The 17,147-nt window shown below is 40.8% G+C and overlaps 1 protein-coding gene across 2 annotated transcripts in view; it reads right to left on the reverse strand.

Moving 5' to 3' along the window:
• The window catches only part of ndc80 (NDC80 kinetochore complex component), a 61,444-nt gene that overhangs the window by 31,818 nt on the left and 12,479 nt on the right, over positions 1 to 17,147 (reverse strand). For both annotated transcript variants that reach the window (XM_043720866.1, XM_043720865.1), the window contains exons 4-6: positions 13,510 to 13,636; positions 7,160 to 7,332; positions 817 to 919 (exon numbers count right to left, since the gene is read on the reverse strand). In XM_043720866.1, the coding sequence (XP_043576801.1) occupies positions 817 to 919; positions 7,160 to 7,332; positions 13,510 to 13,636 (403 nt within the window). The remainder of the gene's footprint in view (positions 1 to 816; positions 920 to 7,159; positions 7,333 to 13,509; positions 13,637 to 17,147) is intronic.

Here is a 17,147-nt window from a genome sequence, read left to right on the forward strand (position 1 = left end):
GTGAGGCCACACTTGGAATGGTGTTCAGTTTTGACCACCTTGCATGCAGCCTACCATGTGGAACCTTACCAAAGGCCTTACTGAAATCCATACCGACTACGTCTACAACCTCGCCCTCATTAACCTTCCTTGTCACTTCAAAGAACTCTAACAAATTGTTCAATGTTATTAAACTGGAAAGAGTGCAGAAGAAATTTACAAGAATGTTGCCAGGACTCAACGGTCTGAGTTGTCGGGAGAGGTTGGATTAGTTAGGACTTTTTTCTTTGGAGCGTAGGAAACTGTGAGAGGGATCTTACAGATGCGTATAAGATCATGAGAGGCATGGGTAAGGTGAATGTATTCAGTCTTTTTCCCCAGGGTTAGGGAATAGAGCATTAGAGGGCATCAGTTTAAGGTTAGAGGAGAAAGGATTAAAGGGAACCTGAGCGGCAACATATTTTTTAACATAGAAGGTGGTACGCATATGGAATGAGCTGCCAGGGAAGTGGTTGAGGCGGGTACATTAACATTTAAAAGGCTTTTGGACAAATACATGGATAGGAAAGGTTTAGAAGGACATAGGACAAATGCAGGGAATTGGGGTTAGTGTGGATGGACATTTTAGTCAGCATGGACCAGTTTGGCCGAAGGGCCTGTCTCTGCTGTCTGACTCTAAATATCCCAAGGAACCTCACTCAGACGGTAATGTTGATTCCTATGGAAATCCCTGATTTGTTTAAAGTTGGTCCACTTTTACAAAATCACAATTTTCAGGAACACAGCTCACTGTAAGCAATTCCAAAATTTTGTTTTATGAGGATTAGAGATTCTTACCTTAACATTATCCATCAGCCAAACCAATGCACCAAGAATCAGTGGCCAAGTATGTGGAGCTCCTACTGTATACATTGAACTTTTTGACAACGGAAAAGGATACCTTAAATCAACAAAGAAACAAATTCACTCCTTTGACACTATCGTACTCAATCATGTAACATTGTCCTATCAAATTCACATTAACTCAAGTAAGCATGTGAAACATCAAATATTGAATTGCCTCACTGTTTGATGGTCGTGAATTGTCTCCAATGATCACTGTGTCCTTTTGCTGTGTAGGTACACTTATTACTGTTAGGATCGTTTCAAAACTCTAGCCCATTGACCATGAGGGACTGGCGATATATTTGCAAGTGAGGATGACGTATGATCTGGGAACAATCTTGCAAGTTGCAATACTCCCAGGGTATCCTAATTGGCCTTTCGTTTCCACCCAGTGCTACATTTTTGCCATGCCTTTTACCAGCCAGCTCCCCCCAAATATTGGTCCTGGCTTTGAGTCACGATCTAGCCAACCTGGCTACGTCCTCACCCCAAGAGTTGTTCCCAAAATGCCTCCTGAATCACTCCTACACCACCACTCATCTTCTATAAGGTTGGATGCATTAGCCTTGTATCCACTTCAGTTATGAAAAATAAGAGACAACTTGATTGAAACATAATGGTCTCAACAGGGTGGAGTTTATAACTAAGGATCACTATTCCAAAACAAAGCTGCCCCCTTAAAACCGAGATTAGGTGAGTTTATTTCTCAGTTGTGAACCTCTGGAACAGTCTTCCTGAAAAAGCATGGAAACAGAGTGTTTGAATATTTTAAAGGCAGATTCTTGGCCTGTGAGAGGATGAAAGTTTATAAGGGTAGGTGGGAACGTGGTGGGAAGGTGACTATCAGAAGCGATTACCTTAATAAATACCTACTTCTTGTTCAAATATCTCCCTACTTTTATATTCATTAGCAAATGGATACAAGATATCCCAATATTCTTACTTGCAAGGTTCAACTTTCTAATCGCCTTCCTAGCTTTAATCTGTCTGAAGGACTTAATCCCACCTTGCACGTGTCACAGGTTCTTCTTGTCTTACAAGCCTTTTTTAAAATTTGTCTTGATAATCACACCTTCATTTTTTTTTGTTTCTCATATCTCTATTTTCCTCTTGGTTGAGGGATCAATAACCAGAGCATATTAAAGTTTACTGGTGATGAGAGGAAAGCAATTCCTCATCCAGAGGGTGGTGCCTGTAGGGGTGGGAGAGACAGAAATCCTCAACATGGTATTTGGATGTGCACTTGTGACACCAAGGCATAGAAGGCTGTGGGCCAAATGCTGGAAAATGGGATTAGAAGAGTTAAGTGGTTGTTTTTGACTGACGCAGACTCATAGTAAACCTCTGACTCATCTTGCAGAATCTCCACTGTTGGTCTTCATACAAGTTCTTCCTTTTAAATTCATATTGTCTGTTTATTTTGTATTAAACGAGTACAGCACTTTCCTTTTAGCAGAATAAGGACATTTTCTGAACTCCTCCCACTTGTAATCTATAGTTTTATCCCCCATTAATAGTACCATTTCCTATTTATCCGCAGTTAAATTTAAAATCTTGGCTCCTGCTTTGCCCTTTTCTTTCATATCTGAATTCAATCATGTACTTGTTAGTTAAGTGCTTCCTTATTGTTAGATAAAGACTAATTGAATTTTGGATACTATTGGGGAGGATGGCCTCTCAAAGGAAAGCAGCAACGAGGTCTGTGGCAACACAGAGCTCTATTGTACAGCAGACAAGATCAAAGTGTAAGTGAGCAGTAGTGATTGGGGAACTCTATAGTTAGGGACAAAGAGGTTCTGTGGCCACAAGCAAGACTCCACTATGGTGTTTTGCATGGGACAGCATAGTGGCTCAGTGGTTAGCACTACTGCCTCTCAATGCCAGGGACCTAGGTTCGATTCAAGCCTCCGATGACATCTCTGTGGAGTTTGCATATTCTCCCTGTGTCTGCATGAGTTTCCTCTGGGTGCTCTGGTTTCTGCCACAGTCCAAAGGTGTGCAGGTTAGATGGATATGGGAAATGCATAGTTATAGAGACAAGGTAGGGAAGGTTGATCTGGATGGGATGCTCTTGTGAGGATCAGTGTGGACCTGATGGGCTGAATGGCCTGTTTCCACACTATAGTGATTCTATCATTCCCCGGTGCCATGGTCAAGGATGTCTGAGCAGGGACAAGATATTCTGAGTGGGTGAGCAGCCCTAGGCTGTGGTCCATATTGCTTGCAATGATGTAAGCAAAGAGCTCAGGGAATTACGTAGGCTGGGGCTCATTTCCATGCAGTATCGGATGCTGAGGAGTGATCTTATAGAGATTTATAAAATCACGAGGGGCATGGATAGGGTAAACAAACAAGGTTTTTATGCTAGGGTGGGGGAGTCCAGAATTAGAGGGAATAGGTTTAGGATGAGAGGGGAAACATTTGAAAGGGAACTTTAACAAGGAGGGCACCTTTCTCACGCAAAGGGTGGTGCACGTATGGACTGAGCTGCCAGAGGAAGTGGAAGAGGCTGGTATAATTACAGCATTTAAAGGGCTGGATGGGTATATGAATTGAAGAGGTTAGGGGGATATGGGCCAACTGCTGGCAAATAGAACTAGATTAATTTAGGATATCTGGTCAGCATGGGAGAGTTGGACCAAAGCGTCTGTTCCCGTGCTGTACATCTCTATGACATTTGACGGCTCATTCAGCGAAGCCATATGGGTAGACCTCAGAAGTAAGAAGGGTGCAATCACTTTGGGATTGTACTGCAGGCTTCCCAATAACCACTAGGAGAGAGGGGAATAGTTTTGTGAATAGACTACATGGAAAACAAAATCGGTTGTTGTGGTAGGTAATTTTAACTTCCCCCTATATTGATTAGGACTTCCTTTAAACCCAGAGGCTTGCATGGGGGAGATTTGTTTGGTGTGACCAGGATGTTTTTTTGAAATTCCTGAATTAGTAAACAATCCAACCAGGGAAACGAGCCTGGCCTGGTGAAGGAGCATTTTAGGAGCAGCGACCATGAATCTGGAAATTTTACATTAGTTATAAATGAGGTCTTTGGGTGAAGGCATCAAATTAGGGGAAAGCTAACTACCACAATATTATGCAGGAATTGTGCAATGCAGACTGGGGGTGTCTGTTTGAGAGTAAATTAGCACCTGGCATGTGGGCATCTTTTAAAGGCCACTAGGTTAGAGTTCAGGAGTTCCTTTGGAAATAAAGGATAAGGGTATCTAGATTCAGGAACCTTGGATGACAAGGAAACTGGAGAGCTTATTCAAAAAAGTAAAAGGAGGCATGTGTAATATTTAGGAAACTAAAGACAGTCAGAGCCCTTGAAGAATAGAAAAGATAGCAGGAAAGAACTTTAACAAGGAGGGCTTAAAGGGGCATGAAATGTCTTTGGCAAACAGAAGGAAAATCCAAAGGTGTGTTAAATACGTAGCTAAAAAGGGTAGGTCCACTCAAGGACAAAGGATAGAACTTATGCATGGTACTGGAGGAAGGGGTGAGGTCCTTAACAAATACTTTGCATCGGTAGACATGTGGATGGTGAGTCTCAGGAGGGCTAAGTTGATATTCTATGGCACGTCAATATAGAACAGGAGGTAGTGTTGGGTGTTTTGAAAAGCATTAAGGTAGACAAATCTCAATGACCTGATGGGGTCTATCACAGAATGCTGAGAAAGGCAGTTGATGAAAATGCTGGGGCCCTGTATGAAGTCTTTGAATCCTCTTTAGTCACAGAATAGGTCCCAGAGGACAGAGTAGCCATAATCGTTCCTTCGTTTAAGAAGGGCAACATAATCTGGGAAATTACAGCCCAATAAGCCTCATGTCAGTGGTAGGGAAATTATTGGGAAAAATTCTTAGGGATGGGGTTCACTTACATTTCAAAAAAAAGATAAATGTCGTGAAAGGCAGCATGGCTTTCTGTGGGGGAAGGTTGAGTCTCACAAATGATCGTTTTTTTGAGAAAGTGACCAGGATGATTGAGGGTAGGGTGGTAAATGTTGTCTATATGGACTTTGCAAGGCTTTTGACAAGGTCCCTCATGGCAGGCTGATACAAATGGCAAAGTCACATGGGATCTAAGACTGGTAAGGTGGATACAGAACTGGTTTAGACGTAGGAGATAGACTAGCGGTGTAAGGCTGTTTTTCCTGATTGGAAATCTGTGACCAGTGGTGTTCCGTAGGGGTCAGTGCTGGCATCCCAGTTATTTGTGATATATGCAAATGATTTGGAGGAGAATGTTGGTGACCTGATTAGTTTCAGGATGAAACCACCACTGGGAGAGCTGCAGATTGCGAGCAGGATTGCCAGATGATACGGCAAGATATGGATGGACTTGAGCGGAGAAATGGCAGTGGAGTTTAATCAGGACAAATGAGAAGTGATGCATTTTGGAAGATCTAATGCAGGAGGGAAGTGTATAATAAATGGCAGAACCCTTGGTTGCATTAACATAGAGAGATCTAGGTCCACAGTTCCCTGAAAATGGCAACAAAAGTGGATATGGTGGTCAAAGCAGAAAATGGCATGTTTGCCTTCACCAGTTGGAACAAAGAGTATAAAAATTGGCAAATCATGTTGCAGCTGCATAAAATTTGGGATACATTTGGGATATTGCATACAGGTCTGGTCACTACACTATAGGAAAGATTGAGGCTTTGGAGAGTGTACAGAAACAGTTTACTAGGATGTTGCCTAATTTGGAGTGTACTAGCGATGAGGAGAGATTGGGTTCACTTGAATGTCAAAAGATGAGAGGTGACCTGATAGAAGTTTACAAATTGAGAGGCATGTTTGGAATGGATAGTCAGTCTTTTTCCCCAGGGTCAACTACATGGAGATCATTGGTTTAAGGTAAAAGGTGTAAGTTTAAAGGAGATGTGAGAGGCAGATTTTTTTTTTTAAAAAAGGTGGTAAGTGCCTGGAATGCATTGCCAGAGGTGGTGGTGGATACAATAGTTGTGTTTAAGAGGCATCTTGACACCTAGGCAGAGAATTGAAGGATAGCTCAGACAGCTCAGTGGCAAAAGGCTTTTAGTTTAGAAAGGTATACGTTGGTGCAGTCTTGATGGGCTGAAAGGCGTGTTTGTGTTTGTACTGTTCTTTGTTCTAATAGATGGTTTTGTTCTCTAATTGGTACAAAATGTATGATTTCAGAAGATAAGAAATTTATGCCTTTGAGATTCTAATTTTCAGTGTGGAAACAGCTAATGTCTCCTATTATAACATCATGGCAAAATATTTCTGTATCCCACTACTTTACCACTGCTGATGGCCTATAAAATCTAGCATCCTTTTCGGTTCTTCTCTTAGCAGTCTACATTCAGTTCAATCTAATTAACATCTCCCTGAAAGATGCAATCTTGGTCAATATTGCTACTCCGTCCTTCTTGCCCTTTTGAAGACTGTCCCAATTTTCTCAAAAAAAACCTTAGCATGCAGCATTAGTCCAAACCATGGTCTCAAAAAGCCTATGTTTTTCTGTCAATTCTGAAGGATACCTTTAAAATGCAAACTTTTTGCTCTTAAATGTTTCAGGCCTGTGATCTTTATTTAGAATATAGACCTAAAATGTTAATTGCTTTCCTTTTCACAAATGCTGTATGACCTGCGAGTAGTTCCAGCATTCACTATTTTTATTTAAGATTTCCAACATCTACAGTACTTTGCTTTTCTATCGCTATGATTTCATTTTTCTTGAAATAAAAGTTAGCATGAACAATTTTTGGAGAAGCTCTTTTCACTGCCCCTTATTGCATGAACTCTGGTCAGAAAGCTAATGAACAGTACTCTGCCCAGGTGGTTAAGATTAATAAGTAAGTGATGTGAAAGACATGCATTTTGTCAGGAACTTTACAGAACTGTTTAATGGGTAATGGATTTACCCAACATTTTCATCAAGAATACATATTTCATCATTCCCAATTTGTAGTGACACCTCACATACTGAAATTGAAATATTGCTTGTTATTTAATCACACAGCAACCAATTTGTGTGCATCAAGATTCTACAAAACCAAATTACACAAACTGCCATTTTGAAAGATTTTGTAACCCTGAGGCCAGTGGCTTTTTATTTCTGGAAATAAAACGTTGCAATGACATGGGTCAGTCAAAATGATTCAAAATTTCATTTGAAGGATGATATTGCTGGCATTCAAGGCTGCACTACTGTATAGTCAACCTGGACCACATGTTCATGCTCTCAGTGGGGTCTTCTCACTCTGAAGAAGATATTGCAGCCAACCTGACATATATATTGTAGATCTGAAAACAGTTTCAGTCTTACCCAAGAGATTTGAAGATCCGAGGAATCTCTTCCTCAAACTTTGAATCCGGCATCTGGTAAGATTGATCAATCAAGTTATATAAAAAGGCAAAGATCTTCAGAAATTCCTTGGAACTGGGCGATTGCAGACTCTTAGTTGATACAGGTTGTGGATAACCATATTCCCCGAGGAACTTGAACAAATATAGTAAAATAGATTATCTTTTAAATCACACATTTGATTCAATTTTAAGTACAATAATAAGAATTCTATGAACTAGATACTACCTATTGAATATAGGTATTGGATTGGAGAATACAATATCCTTGAATACATATGGAATTAGAGAGAATGGAGGACAGAAATTCGCCATGCACGAATGGGCACATCCTTGCAAAAAAAAAAAAAAAAAAAATTCTAGTCTTTACTTGGTCCTTCATCACAGCCATGGACAACTGCAAGAGATTACACACCAACCCATTTTCTACCATTTTGCAGAAAGCATTCAAGAAGTTGTATCAGTACAACTGGGCGGCACGGTGGCACAGTGGTTAGCACTGCTGCCTCACAGCGCCTGAGACCCGGGTTCAATTCCCGCCTCAGGCGACTGACTGTGTGGAGTTTGCACGTTCTCCCTGTGCCTGCGTGGGTTTCCTCCGGGTGCTCCGGTTTCCTCCCACAGTCCAAAGATGTGCAAGTCAGGTGAATTGGTCATGCTAAATTGCCCGTAGTGTTAGGTAAGGGGTATGGGTGGGTTGCGCTTCGGCGGGTCGGTGTTGACTTGTTGGGCCGAAGGGCCTGTTTCCACACTGTAATGTAAACTAAACTACACTACACTAGCAGTAGTTACTCACCTGAAAAATTACACAACGATGGATTTTACATTGATCATTTCAACATTGTGAGAATCATTGGGAGCTTTCAAGAAAGTGGTTCCCTTTTGAAACTTAACATAATTGCAGTGACTGCTGTTTTTCAAGATGCCACTGCATTACAATATTTGGAGGTAAATCAGAAATCTAACATGAATTTACATCAATGGAAGCTAATTTTCTTTTTAAAAATACAGCATTTTGTATAAACAACTGAAATTTCAATATAAAAATTGAAGGGGTGAAAAAAATACAGTTTTATCATGGAGAATACTTTGAAATTTGTACTATCTCATTGTCTGAACATCAAAAAGGGAAAGTCATCTTGTTCAACAAGGATGCAGTCGCTTTGATATCTTCCAACAGTTTTCTACAGTTGAATTAGTCTGCCCTTCAAAAAAGTGAATTTGCACCAATTTTAAACAGTCTGCAAGATTGAATAGAGCTCAATGTTAATGAGTCAGATATCATGGATGCGTGTGGAACATCTGGCGATTTTAAGCAGTTCGCTCCTTCATCTCAGGTGAATAAATATTCCTTCCATTGTGGCAAGAACAATTTTATTAATGTGGTCACAGCTGGAGGTTTTTCAATAGATTGCAGATGAGATCATTTATAGTATGCTTAGCGGGCTTGAAGTGTAGATGCTGGATGGCTATTTTACCCTTGGGGGAAAGAGTCTGGGATCAGTGGACAGAATCTCAGGGTCACCCACATAAGAAAGGATGATAAATTTATTGAGGGTAGGGAATCTGTGGCACATTCTAACACGTAGGGCTATCAAGACTGGGTTGTTAAGTACATTCAAGGCTGAAACAGGTTTTTAAATCAGCAAGGTACTTGGTCATGCATTTAAGGCAAGAAAGTGAAGTTTAGGATCATCAGTCATGATCGTATTGAATGGTGGAGCAGGCTCAATGGGCCAAATGGTCTAATTCTCGTCCTGTGGCTATGGTCTTACAAACCTTCAGGGAAACCTTCAATTGTGCAAGTGTGTCAAGACACTATCGCTCTTGGGTTCATACTTACAGGAAAAGTAAATGCATGGGAGTGAATGCAGATTGAAAAACATTGGAGCAGTCCTTGGTTTGAAACAGGAAGCCAAAACAAAGGTTATTAGTTTATGATCAGCAAAGATTCATGTAGAAAGATAACACCATAAGTTAATATAGTCATATAGAAGGGCATCTGGTTTATTTAGTTTTCCAATTTGCAGAGATTAGCAAATTCTGTGATTTGCTCAAACATTCACGTACTGTCTCTCTCAACAAAGCAGATTGACGCTTGTAACTGTCCTTCTTACTCAATTGGAAGAATTTGAGAAAATGCAAAATACAACTTTATCGAGTGCAGATTAACAAATACTGTTAATATACTGATGCTCTTGAATCATTAGATATTGGACAGTTTAACCCAAATTACTCAAAACATTGCCACTATGTAAGAGAATAGTTCAAAACCTGCAACACTACTTACACACTCAACACCAGTGCTGCATTCAAATTGCCGATAGATTAGATTAGATTACGTACAGTGTGGAAACAGGCCCTTCGGCCCAACAAGTCCACACCGACCCGCCAAAGCGCACCCACCCAGACCCATTCCCCTACATTTACCCCTTCACCTAACACTACGGGCAATTTTTAGCGTAGCCAATTCACCTAACCTGCACATTTTTGGACTGTGGGAGGAAACCGGAGCACCCGGAGGAAACCCACGCAGACACGGGGAGAATGTGCAAACTCCACACAGTCAGTCACCTGAGGCAGGAATTGAACCTGGGTCTCTGGCGCTGTGAGGCAGCAGTGCTAACCACTGTGCCACCCAGATAGTAGCCATGATGTGGAAGTGCTGGTGTTGTACTGGCATAGACCAAGTTAAAAATCACAGAACACCAGTTTGTAGTCCAACAAGTTTATTTGAGATCACAAGCTTTCAGAGGGATGCTCCTTTGTCTAGACAGAGAGATCAAAGGACCATACAATTCGTCGAAGTGAACAAACATAAAATGCTGATGGAGAATTCAGTTAGAAAGGGGATACAAGTTTTGATAGATTCTGAGTTTAATTCAGAATCTGTTTCAAGTCACTCCTCCAAGATAATTAAGCATTTTATCAGTGTCTGCCTAACTTTCCAAACTTCAATCAGGCAGAGATACAAGAGGTGACATCTCTGGTCAGACACTGAATTGTGGGTATAACGCCTCGTTCAATCTGTCTCCAAGTTTTAAATCAGGCTGGTCTTGTTCCGAAAGCAATTTATAAAGTGCCACACTGACTAAGTACAAATCGTGTATTTTGAACAAAATAGAACAAAACTGCAAACAAACAAACATCTTGGATGAAATTATTCACCCATAGATTTATATGCATTGTGACAGAAAGTGTGTGTGTGTGTGTGCGAGTGTGAGTGTGAGTGTGAGAGTGAGTGAGTGAGTGAGAGAGTAAGAGTCCGAAAGAGAAAACGCGAGCGCCAAGAGTGAGAGAGAGCGTGTGAGAGCGAGAGAGAATCAATGTGAATGTAATAAGTAGTTCAGTTACTAATTAAGGTAGAGAAGTCATAATTTATCAAGGCAATGCTGTCAAAACAGGACAGTAAGGAAGATTTTACAGATACAAAAGTGTGGTGGGGTCACCTGTATCACGACATGAACTGAAGATCACAACTGAGGCCATCTTCATGGGTATGGTATGGAATTTGGCTATCAGTCTCTGCTCAGCAATTCTGTGTTATTGTGTACCTCAAAGTCCACGTTGGAGGACACTTGCTCAGATTGAAGGCTGAATGCCCTTGACTGCTAAAATGTTCCCAGACTGGGAGGGAAGACACCTGTCTGGCATGGTGTCCATTCAGCCATCTCCGTAGCATCTGCGTGGTCTCACCAATATACCATTCCTTGGGGCATCCTTGCTGCAGCGTATTAGATAGACAACATTGGCCAGGTCACATGAGTATCTGCCATGTATGTGGTGAGTGGTGTTCCCATGTGTGATGGCATATCCATTTCGATGATCTGACATGTCTTGCAGAGGTTGCCATGGCAGGGTTGTGTGGTGTTGTGGTTGATGTTGTCCTGAAGGCTGGATAGTTTACTGCGAACAATGGTCTGTTCAAGGTTTGGCAGTTGTTTTGAAGGCATGAAGTGGAGGCATAGGGAAGACCTTGGCGAGGCACTGATCATCATTGATAATGTGTCGAAGGCCATGAAGAACGTGGCATAGTTTCTCTGCTTTGGGGAAGTACTGGACAACAAAGAGTGCTCTGTGTCTGCCTTCTGAGGTTGATGCAGTTTTTCACTGTGGCACAGCATAGAATCCCTGCAGTTTGGGCCAAATGGCCTGCTTCCATCAAGTACAAACCGACCCTCCAAAGAACATCCCACTCCTAATCCAATCCCCACAGTTGTCCAGTACTTTCCCAGACTGAAGAAACTATGCCATGTTCTTCATGGCCTTCAACACATGATGATGATCAGCATCTCACCAAGGTCTTCTGTACGTCTCCACTTCTTGCCTTCAAAACAACCAAACTATTTAAGGTAGAGAGGTCATAATAATTTATCACGGTGATGCTGTCAAAACAGGACAGTTAGGAAGATTTTTACAAATACTGAACAGTGTGGTGGTGTTACATGTAGTCTGACATGAACCCAAGATCAAGGTTGACGTCATCTTCATGGGTATGAAACTTGGCTATCAGTCTCTTCTCAGTTATTCTGCATTGTGTATCTCAAAGTCAGTGTTAGAGTTCACTTACCTGATGATTAGAGACTGAATGCCCTTGAACATTGAAGTGTTCCCATTGTTTTTAGCAAACTATCCAGCCTTCAGTACAACATCAACCACAACACCACACAACCTGCCAAGGCAATCTCTGTAAGACAGGTCAGATCATCGACATGGATACCTACCATCATACATTGGAACACTACCCACCATGCACATGGCAGATACTCATGTGACTTGGCCAATGTTCTTTTTCATATACTGAAGGCAAAGATGCCCCCACACATGGTATATTGGCTACGAAGATGGATGAATAGACACCACACAACAATCACCAGACAGGAGTGTTTCCTCCCAGTCTGGGAACACTTCAATGGTCAAGGGCATTCAGCCTCTGATCATCAGGTAAGTGAACTCCAACACTGACTTTGAGATACACAACACAGAATCACTGGGAAGAGACTGACAGCCAAGTTTCATACCCATGAAGATGACCTCAACCTTGATCTTGGGTTCATGTCAGACTACATGTGACACCACCACACTTCTGTATCTGTAAAATCTTCCTAACTGTCCTGTTTTGACAGCATCACCTTGATAAATTGTTATGACCTCTTTACCTTAACCAGTTTGCCCAGCTTTGTATTACTTAGCCATAGAGATGTACAGCACGGAAACAGACCCTTCGGTCCAACTCATTCATGCCGACCAGATATCCCAACCTAATCTAGTCCCATTTGCCAGGACTTGGCCCATATCCCTCTAAACCCTTCCTATTCATATACCCATCCAGATGCCTTTTAAATGGTGTAATTGTACTAGCCTCCACCATTTTCTCTGGCAGCTCAATCCATACATGCACCACTCGCTGTGTGAAAAAGTTGCCCCTTACGTCCCTTTTATATCTTTCCCCTCTCACCCCAAACCTACGCCCTCTAGTTCTAGGCTCCCCCACCTCAGGGAAAAGACTTTGTTCTATTTATCCTAATCATGCCCCTCATGATTTTATAAACCTCTATAAGGTCACCCCTCAGCCTCCAATGCTCCAGGAAAAACAGCCTCAGCCTATTCAACCTCTCCCTAAAGCTCAAATCCTCCAACCCTGGCAACAATCTTGTAAATCTTTTCTGAACTCTTTCATTACACTCTCTCACGCAAACGTGTGCACTCACATTATATATGTCAGAACACATATAAATCTATAGGGCGAATCATTTCATCCAAGATGTTTGCTTATTTGCAGATATATTCTATTTTGTTCAAAAAACACAGCTTGTAGTCACAGTCAGTGTGGCATTTTATAAATTCCTGCTTTCAAAACAAGACCAGCCTGATTTAAAACTCAAGAGAAGATGCTGAACGAGGCCTCACACCTACAATTCAGTGTCTGACCCGAGATGTCACCTTTTTTATCTCTGCCTGATTGAAGTTTGGAAAGTTAGACAGATACTGACAAAACCCTTAATTATCTTGGAGTAGTGACTTGAAACAGATTCTGATTTTTGCACCTTAATCAATCAAAGCTTGAATCCCCTTTCTAACAGAGTTCTCTATCAAGCATTTTAGGTTTGTTCACTTAGACATATTGTATGATCCTTGATCTCTCTGCCTATAAACTCTGTTGGTGCGCCCTCTCTCACCGCACATGACAAAGGAGCATTGTTCCAAAAACTTGTGATTTCAAATAAACCTGTTGGACCTTAACGTGGTGTCCTGTGATTTTTTACTTTGCCCATTCCAATTGCCCATTTGAAATTATTCCAACTAAAATACCTCGCAAAGCTGTCGAATGCACTGTTGGACAAAAGCTTTATCATGGAGTGGTCGTGGATCTTTTATCTTCTCTGTGCCTCCACATGTTCCATATATATTTGTAGAAAACGTTCCAATGCTACTGTTCCTATAATTTAAAAACAACATTTAGGACATATATTTCAAAGCAAATTGCTCAAAGTCAAATAGGAGAGGAAAAAAATTTGAGGGACACAACAAAAATTTATCCCGTGGGAAAAGAATTATACTAAAGGGAGGATGAGGCAACTATGGCTGACCAGGGAAGTCAGGGATAGCATAGAAGCAAAAGAGAAAGCATTTGATGTGGCAAAGGGTAGTGGGAAGGCTACAAAGACCAACAGAGGACAACAAAGAAAGAAACAAGAAGGGAGAAGATTAAATAGGAGGGTAAGCTAGCCAGTAATATTAGGAAAGTTTGCAAGAGTTTCTTTAGATATATAAAAGGCAAAGGTGAGGCAAAAGTGGACATTGGGCCACTGGAGAATGATGCTGGAGAAGTAGCTAAAAGGGAACAAAGAAATGGCTGAAGAACTGAATAAGTACTTTGTGTCAATCTTGTTATGAAGTTGAAGGCATGTACTGTACCTTTAAGAGAGACAGAATGCTGTTGTGAACTGAGAGATTTGGAAAATTGAAAATATGCAACATTTGCCCGTGAAATGGATACCTGAGTTTTGGTTGCTGTTTTGACAACAATTCAAATTTAATCAGTTTAAATTATGCACCAGGATACTAAACCCAATCGAGTTTGAATTTATTGTTTTGCCAACATTGAACCAATAAGATGATCTGAAGTTTGGGGGTATAAGAATATGGACATTTTTGAAAATTGGTCAGAGCAACTGCCGTAGAACTAGAGAGCTAATTGCTAATACAACATCCTGCTCTCAGAGAAATTAGAAAACATCCTATATCAAAGGTATCAACGTACTCACAGTAAAAAGAAAGATGATGACCCAGGGAGATTCAGCAGCCGGAAGAGAGAAGACACTGAAGACAGAGACTGTGGTTTTGAAATTAAGTTGATGCAATTTTAATAAGCGTCTTATTGAAACAGCATATTGTTAAAGAGCTGGAGGCAAATAGTAAGTAGTTAAAAGAAGTGGGGGGGGGGGGGGCCTTAGGTTTGTGAATAATTTTTGTTTTAGTTTAGAGGTTAGAAAATAAATTGTTTTTTCATTAAATAGTGGAATTTATGAATTCTGTATATCATTAACAGGGGGGGGGGGGCGCCTTAGGTTTGTGAATAATTTTTGTTTAATGTTTAGAGTTAGAAAATAAATTGTTTTTTCATTAAATAGTGGAATTTATGAATTCTGTATATCATTAACAGATTATGAAGTGAGGTGAGCTTTTGTGTGTGTTTGGTTTAATTAACAGAGGGGTTCCACCTCCATGTCATAACAGCTTTCACGACAGAAGACATGAGTAATATCATAATTTTGATGGTGCCTTGTATCAAAGACTGAAGTTGCTCCAGAGCTTGCATTAACAAGATACAACAGCCATAAATAGAATATGTAAAAACTAAATTTGAGGAAATAATTGCAGGACTAAAACTGTAAAATTAAAATAAATTGAATGAGTAAATCATTTTATTCGGTGAATACAGTCTCTACATTATTCAAAGATAGGGGCAAAATTCCACTGTTGCACCAAACCACTCATTACGTACAATATGCCACAATTTGTTCGACATCCATTTTCTGTAACAACCATTTTCTCTCGTAAAACAATGAAAAAATTCAGACATTTTCCATGGAACACAATGTTTTCCCTTCCCATCTCTAACCACCTCCACACATGCTGATCACTAGTCCCTTTACTCTCCATACAATCTTTAGCTTCAAGCTCTGGAGTATTTGTCTCTAAACATCATTATGCTGTTCCCAATTCAAACCTTTGTTAAAATCTATTTCTTTAATCAAATGCTTAGACACTTATTATAACATTAAAATTTTTAGCTTTAGTTTTGATTCAGCCACATTTGGACTACTGCATACAGTTCTGGTTGCCACATTACCAAAAGGATGTGGATGCTTTGGAGAGGGTGCAGAAGAGGTTCACCAGGATGTTGCCTGGTATAGAAGGCGCTAGCTATGAAAAGAGTTTGAGTACTTAAGGATTATTTTCATTAAGACAACAGAGGTTGAGGGAGGACCTGATTGATGTCTACAAAATTATGAGAGGTATAGACAGGGTTGGTAGCAAGAAGCTTTTTGCCCAGAGTGGAGGACTAGGGGTCACGAGTTCAAAGTGAGAGGGGAAAAGTTTAGGGGAGATATGCGTGGAAAGTTCTTTATGCAGAGGGTGGTGGGTGTCTGGAATGGGTTGCCAGCACAGGTGGGCACAATAACGTCATTTAAGATGTATCTATACAGATACATGAATGGGCAGGGAGCAAGGGGATACAGATCCTTGGAAAATAGGCGACAGGTTTAGATAGAGGATCTGGATCGACACAGGCTTGGAGGGCCGATGGGCCAGTTCCTTTGCTGTAATTTTCTTTGTTCTTAGCTCTGGTACTATCACTGATTTGAGCAGTTCAAGAAGGCATCTCACCACCATTTGCTCAAAGTCAACTAGGGATCAGCCAGCTAATGATGCCCACCTCTCACAAATGAATTGAATTTTAAAATAATACATTTTACAATTCCACCTCTAAGGTTTGCACATTTTGTTCATTCGCACTAATACTGGAGAAGTTGAAATCCCCTGTTATTACCCTATAATCTTTTCTCTGAAATTTGACTGCATATCTTCCTTCTATTTTTCCCTGACTCTTTGTTTGTGGTTTTGAATAGCAATGCGACTGACCCCTTTCTGGTTTTAATTTCCACGTGGCCTCAATTGACACTCAAGTTATCATCCCTCCTTACTTTAGTAAGGAATATTGACTTTGGAGTCAAAATTGTGACACCATCATGTTTCTTACATCCTGCCACAATTCACCTGAAGATTCTGTACTGCAGAATATGGAGCTGCCAACAGCATCCCCTCAAATTTGGAGGCCCATGCATAACAACGACTTCTGGAAATCAATGCCACAATGAGCATGCTGACATTGATTGCCTTGCATGGAGTATCGGAACGGCTGCTTAGAAGGAATGTTGACTGCCAGTCCTGCTTCTCTCTCAACCATGTCGCCATGATTATGATATCATATCCCCAGTGACTGACAGTCAAGATTTCCTACGTTGAAATAACACCATCCGACACTGCCAAATTCCTTTGTACCTTCAGAAGTCAAGTTTTGAGCTCTGATGGGGCTCTCTCCTATTCCTATTTGGGCAAGTGAAGAGTAATTCATCACACAACTGACTTGTGCTTTGTAGATGGTGACAGGCATTGGGGAGACAAGTGGTTAGTTAATTGCTGCAGATTTCCAAGCCTCTGATCTGTTCTTGTAGCCAGAATATTTATAAGGCTGGTCCATTTCCATTTGTGTTGAATCGTAAACTCTGGGAAGTTGATAATGCATTTTCATCAACTGTAATGGTATTGAACTTAACTGTGAAATTTCCTCTTGTTGGAGATGGTCAGTGCTTGATATTTGTGGTCTGAATGTTACTTGCCACTGATCAGCCTGGATGTTATTCAGGGCTCATGGCACATGA

The sequence above is a fragment of the Chiloscyllium plagiosum genome, chromosome 31 (genome assembly GCF_004010195.1).
Source record: "Chiloscyllium plagiosum isolate BGI_BamShark_2017 chromosome 31, ASM401019v2, whole genome shotgun sequence".
In the NCBI taxonomy this organism is placed as follows: Eukaryota; Metazoa; Chordata; class Chondrichthyes; order Orectolobiformes; family Hemiscylliidae; genus Chiloscyllium; species Chiloscyllium plagiosum.